This window comes from Octopus bimaculoides, chromosome 4, assembly GCF_046866305.1.
Source record: "Octopus bimaculoides isolate indiv1 chromosome 4, ASM4686630v1, whole genome shotgun sequence".
Classification (NCBI taxonomy): domain Eukaryota; kingdom Metazoa; phylum Mollusca; class Cephalopoda; order Octopoda; family Octopodidae; genus Octopus; species Octopus bimaculoides.
The window spans coordinates 58,049,152-58,055,795 of NC_142931.1; the positions used below are offsets into that span (position 1 = coordinate 58,049,152).

At 32.4% G+C, this 6,644-nt stretch overlaps 1 protein-coding gene across 10 annotated transcripts in view; it reads left to right on the forward strand.

The window, feature by feature from the left end:
• The window catches only part of LOC106874706 (uncharacterized), a 777,908-nt gene that overhangs the window by 708,204 nt on the left and 63,060 nt on the right, over positions 1-6,644 (forward strand). For all 10 annotated transcript variants that reach the window (XR_016241517.1, XR_016241515.1, XR_016241516.1 and 7 more), the window contains one exon: positions 3,694-3,839. Coding sequence is in view for 7 of the 10 variants with exons in the window: in XM_089350800.1 (XP_089206926.1) it covers positions 3,694-3,839 (146 nt within the window). In the remaining 3 variants the exon portion in view is untranslated. The remainder of the gene's footprint in view (positions 1-3,693; positions 3,840-6,644) is intronic.

Consider the following 6,644-nt stretch of genomic DNA (forward strand, 5'->3'; position numbering starts at 1 on the left):
CTAGTGTATCTAGTGCATATTAGATTTTTAATAAGTAAATTTTTTAAAGCCTACAATTTACTTGTAAAAAATATTTTAATATAAAGTATGACTCATTGCAGAATTAGTCCTACAAATATCTGTCCTAAACAATAATACAATGTGGCAAAAGTTGTTACTTTTACTATCAATTTATGGGCGAAGAAGTATGGTCTTTAAATATAGCTCAGAAAACATTTCAATGTATTCATTCCTCATTTTTTTTGGGTTTTTTTTTTGTTAGTTTGCAAAGGAATTAGTTGAGATTGAAGTTTAAAAGTTATTCACAAGTTACTGAGTTCTTATTTCCTGAGTAACAAAACTATAATAATTTTTTTTAAGGATTTTCTTTGCCATTTTCACCAGTTTTGTACTAACTGCAGCTATGTCAAATGATAAATGATATGCCAGCTGATTATTGCTTGTCATTGGGTATACTTAACAAACCAAAGTATTTATTTCCAAATATTTTTAGTGGATATGTAACATAATTCTGTTTCCACAATACTTAGTAGTGTAGTCACTATTTATAACAAGTTATACCTTAGTTGTTTTTTTTTTTGGTGTGTGTGTGTAGTGGAGGGTCACTTATTTTTTTGTGCATTATCTTTTACTTGTTTCAGTCATTAGACTGTTGCCATGCTGGGGCACCACCTTGAAGTTTTTAGTCAAATGAATCAACCCCAGTACTTAATTTTTTTAAAGCCTAGTACTTATTCTATCGGTCTCTTTGGCTAAACTGCTAAGTTATAGGGTTGTAAACAAACCAACACTGGTGGTCAAGTGATGGTGGGAGACACACACATATGATGCTGGCTTCTTTCCGTCCCTGTCTTCCAAATCCACCCATAAGGCTTTGGTCAGCCTGAGGCTATAGTAGAAGACACTTGCCCAAGATGTCACATTGTGGGACTGAACCCAGAATCATGTGGTTGGGAAGCAAACTTCTTATCACAAAGTCATATGGATGGATTTTTTTCAATCTTTAGTTACTAAAATTATTGGTTTTCTTGGAATTGTGACATCGCTGGAGTAAAATGTATGTGCAAAATGATATTGGAAAACTTGCTCAGTGATGCTGAAATGAAAGAAGCATGGAAATTGTTGTCGAATTATTGTTGAATAAGGAGAATCCATAGGAAAGAGATGGCCTGTCTTGAGAAATTTAATGGAAAACACATGCTAAACAAAAACCATATAAATTGTGCAATGCCCTTCATCATCTATACCAGTGAACTGTACTTTTTAGGTTCATATTTATAGTTCAGTAAATGGACCAGTGTGAGCCTTTTCTAGACAGTGCCATAGAAGTGATGTAAATATCTTTCAACTGGTGAACTTATATCAATTCAGCCAGTTGCATGCAGCTCTCTGCTTTAAGTCTTTCAGTATCAACCTGCCTGAGACTATTGTCCATTACAGTTTCAAATATGTTCCAAAAACCAACTTAATAATGGAAAAAATTATTTTACTAAAATCTCTTCAAATTTTTGGTTATTTTAAAACTTATTTGCAGTATAGACAATATATTTTAATTGAAATATATTCGTGAAAAGGTTAATCAACCAAAATAGGGTATTATATTAGTTACATTCTCTGTGTTATTTATAGCAATGAAATATTCATTGTAAGCAAAGGTTTAAGTTTCTAAATTCTTCCAACCTTTGAAAATATTGGCAATAATATGTAAAATTATGAAGATGACATTCTTAGCCCTTATTGTGTTCCAATAGTAATAGTAGGTATTTCTTGAAACAGTGTTAGACAGAATGAGCTCTAATGAATCATTTAATAGCGAAAAGTCTGTAATTGCTAAATTAACTAAAGCAATCTCGTCTACTGGAAGTTAATAATGTGTTTGTGCATGTAAATGTGATTGTGTTTTGAGCTTAATGTAAAGTGGTGTTACTTTTTGAGAAAATGTAATAATTACAGTCTGAACACTGTATTTTTGTATTTCTCTGAAATTTCCTGAAAGACAATGAAACATTAATTTTCTAATTATTTTATGTTGGAAGAAAAAAAAAAAAATCACATACTCATTCTCTTTCACATCCCCACTTTTCGTTTCCTCCCTTCTCTCTCTCTCTTTCTCAACAGCTCACTTCTCATATAGATATATTTCTTTTCTCTCTCTCACATATAAATCCTTTCTCAGTGTCTTTCCTCTTTCCATTTCCTGTTTCAGGCTCACACTTTCTTTCCTTGATATGCTTATTCTCACTTCCCTCTCTTGTTTTCAAAACACACACACACACACACACATTCATCCTTGCATGCACTTTAAAACCAAGCCGGTTGTTTTGTAATACCTCTTTAACATAAAGTAGTGATGTTTGTAAATAAGTTAAGACGGATATAAGGGAGTGTGACATTCTTAATAGACGTTGCAGCCAAAATTAAAACAATGGAGTATTCGTTAATGCTCGCAGTTTTTTTCTTAAGCCCAGTTGATAGAATGGGAACCTGGAATTGTTTTCAGTGTAGTAGTTTTATATTGAAGACATTCGTATAAATATTAACTACCTCTGCTCTTTAGGACATGTTTTTAGTATCAGTGTAAGTCTTTATTTCCATCCATGATGTTAGGCCAAAGTCTGCTTTCGGTCAGTTACTAAATCTGCTCAATACTGATGGATTTGGGTTGACATATAAAGTATTGTGAGTGTAACATTCTATTTGAATATTACCTTTAATGCCAAGCTAATTGTTTTAATAATGGCTGCAATACCAAAGACTCATGGTGCTTTGTGGCGACGTCTCTTTGTTCGAAAGTCTACAGGTAAAAAACTATTATTTCACTATTTGTCTCTTAGATATTGTTGTATGAAAGTATTTTTTTGTTATTATCCTTCTATCATTTCTCTGGCTGTAACTATTAAAGAAAGTAATTGATGCTGTATTTTTTAATCTCAATAGAATTTCAGTCAATTCTAACAAAGATCTTACGGTTAATTTTTCTTCTAGATCTCTAAGTTGCTAACAAATCAGTATATCATTATCAAAGCCATTTCCTGAACATTAAAGTATGTGAGCCCTCCTTTTGGCAGTTAAAATAATTATGGACTTGCATTTTGTCTTACAATGCATGTATTAGAAGAAAACAACATGAAACTAATGCTTATGGTTTCACAATAAAGGGTATCTTACTAAATCTCCCAGCCCACTTCAGACATTCATAATATTTTTTCTAAATCTAAAATACTTTAATCAGATTATCATGAGCAACTAATATTCTATTTATTATATGATATAAAACTCTTAGTCTATTTGTTATAAAATATAATCACTATAACTGTTTCCTGGTGAAAGGAATCAACTTCATCTCCAACAGTTCTGGATTATTTATACATCCTATTTTCTTCAGTTGGTATTGGCATGTGTTGTTTAGACAGTGTATATTATCTATAGTTAGACATGCATATAGTGTGTATTTCTAAGACAGTGCTGTTCAATTCAACTTTATCTAGAAAACATCCTTAAACATGCCTTATAAAGTACACTGTTATATTGGAAATGAAAGTTTGTGGGTTTGTTTTACATTTTTAAAAATATTATTATTCTGTTTTGGGACATTAATCTGTCTGTGTGCATTTTTGTGGTGTTTTATACTCTCCAATGTGTATAATTCATTAAGGTAATAACTAAATACGTTGATTTTTCTTGTGATTTCAGGAAGTGATCCACTTTCTGACTTGCTCTCTCAGCACTCAACAAATGACGATTCTTCAGACGAATCAGAAGTCTCAATGGATTACAGTTTACCAGACAAGTGTCACAGCACCCGAACGTCACAGTTGGGGCTGGCTCCACTGGATGAGGTAATTAATATATTTACACTAAATAACTCTACTAATTGCATACACTGTAAAACCCTGTTTTCAATTAGGATGCCATAGTAGTTATGCAGGTTATTTCCGACTATATTTTGGGTTGTTGTAACAGCTTAAAAATGTTTTAACTATTATCTTGGTTGACTTTTCCTTTCATCTTTTTGATAAGTACCAGTTGTGAGCACTGGTTTTGATGTAGTCGACTAGCCCCTCCCCACAAAAGTTTCAAGCCTTGTGTTTATTGTAGAAAGAATTATCTTGGAACATGGGTGAAATGAGAATTAACTTTTAAAGGTTTTAAATGGAAATTGATTAGAGATGCTAACAAATACAATATATTATTTCAGAGTGATGTATTAATGATTGAAAAAAACTAAATGCGTATAAAAAAAATAGTGAAATTTTCAAATCTCTTTTGGGTTTTTAAAAATTTTTTATGTATCTATAAATTTTCCCCTTTTCTATAAAAAATGGTTTGCAAACTTGAGTTTACAAAGAAAAGTATATTTTATGTGAATATCTATAATTGAAGAGTTGCATTTGGAGCCTTATGAAGAAGCTTTTCAGTCTGAAGGATGAACAGCTTATATATATATATATATATATATATATATATATATATGTAAATTTATGAAGAAAGTGTTGTTGGGTACAGCTAATCAGTGATTTGCTACAGGTTAAACACTCCTTTGTTTGAAATATATTAGTGTTTAAGTAAGAAGATGCAATTGACAGGGAAGCTCAATATGGTGATATTGCTAAATCATAAACCCTAACACTCACTTGCAAGTGAGTATGACTTGGTAGCATTTACTATGCTTTTACTAATTGTTTTAGGTGAACATATTGTCCCACTTGACTATATGTCTGCCTGTTTTCTATTCTGTGAGCTCCCTTTATTGGAATATTTGTTGTACTTTCCCCAAATCAATCAATCAGTATAATCACGCTATTGATAAAGCAAAGGCACTGTTTGTTATGGTATGGTTGGGTGTCACAAAGGGTCAGTAACTGCTCAAGCTTACTGACTCTGAAAATTTAGTTTAAAGTGCTGAATGATAGTATTTTATACTATGCTATTATTTATAAAGTCTTGAGAACAACTTGCTGGAAGAAACTGTTCTTATTTATATCGACACTATAATTGCTGTATAGTAATTTCATAGGAAATGTCTCATATGTTAACAAGTGCTGTAGGTTTTTTGAAAACAGGATGTGTGCTTTCATGAGTGAAGGTCATGATAAAACTGTTCAGAGTATCCTTACTACAACTGAATTTTATATATTCAAATTAAATTTAAAAGGAAAATGATTATTTAAATACTAAGACAGAGAGAGAGAGAGAGATAATGGTTTATGATGTGGGCAAAATGTGAAAGGAGATTTTGATCAAAAAACAAAAATACTTTTAATAAGTACAGTGACGATGTTGATGTTATTGATATCATTATATAAGTTAGTTGTTTCGACAAATTATCAGCACATCTGGAACTTAATTATGTAAAGTTTGACGTGTGTGCATGTATGAATGTGTGTTTGTATTTACATAGATATTCCAAGGTGACTGTACTATCAATATAAAGTTACACCAACGGTAAATGCTCAGTTGTTATTTTCAAAATTGCTTTAAAGTAATCACTTTCACATTTATACATGTACATATGGTGTAAACCCACACATATACATACTCACACATCTGTCTGTTCTGTTGGCACTCCGTCACTTACGACGTCGAGGGTTCCAGTTGATCCGATCAACAGAACAGCCTGCTCATGAAATTAACATGCATGTGGCTGAGCACTCCACAGACACGTGTACCCTTAACGTAGTTCTCGGGGATATTCAGCGTGACACAGTGTGACAAGGCTGGCCCTTTGAAATACAGGTACAACAGAAACAGGAAGAAAGAGTGAGAGAAAGTTGTGGTGAAAGAGTACAGCAGGGTTCGTCACCATCCCCTGCCGGAGCCTTGTGGTGCTTTAGGTGTTTTCGCTCAATAAACACTCACAACGCCCTGTCTGGGAATCGAAACCGCGATCCTATGACTGCAAGTCTGCTGCCCTAACCACTGGGCCATTGCGCCTCCTATACTCACACATATGATATTGAGAAAGGCAAGAAACTGTGCAATTCAAATTTAAAACAGATATTTTCTTGTCATCATAAATGCAGTAATCCATCGATTACTATTGTTCACAGAAATTATGAACTAAAAAAGTAAAAGTATGACAAAATAATATTAGAGTTTACCATATAATAATGTTCATGTCTGTAGTCTAATATCCATTGTAACTCATTTATTAAACATGTGTTCTACTGGATAAAATAATTAATGAAGGTTTTAATTTCTACTGAATAAGATGAAGTGAGTTACCAAAAAAGTATCAGAATTTGTAAGCCATATTTTACTTATATGGCAATAAGATAAGAAAAGCATTCAGTTATAGAACCCATGGCAGAGCAGACGGTGAAATGTGATGCAGTCCTTTGGCCAATCGGATCCTGTCAAACCATCCAACCCATGCCAGCATGGAACATCAGCATCAAATGATGATGCTAATGATAATTTTTTTTGGCTGCTTAAGACATTAATGAAGCAACACCATGTGTTGATTTGCTGCAATTTTATGAGAAAAGTTTAAAAGGTTTTTTTACTTTCTTTCTCATAATTCATATAAAGAACAACTCAAAGTCTGTAACACTTGTATTATTTTGCATGGATAGTTTTGTCTTTGTTAAATAACTAAATAATTGTTGACATTTATTAATTTTGTCTTTAAATATTTTTCAAAT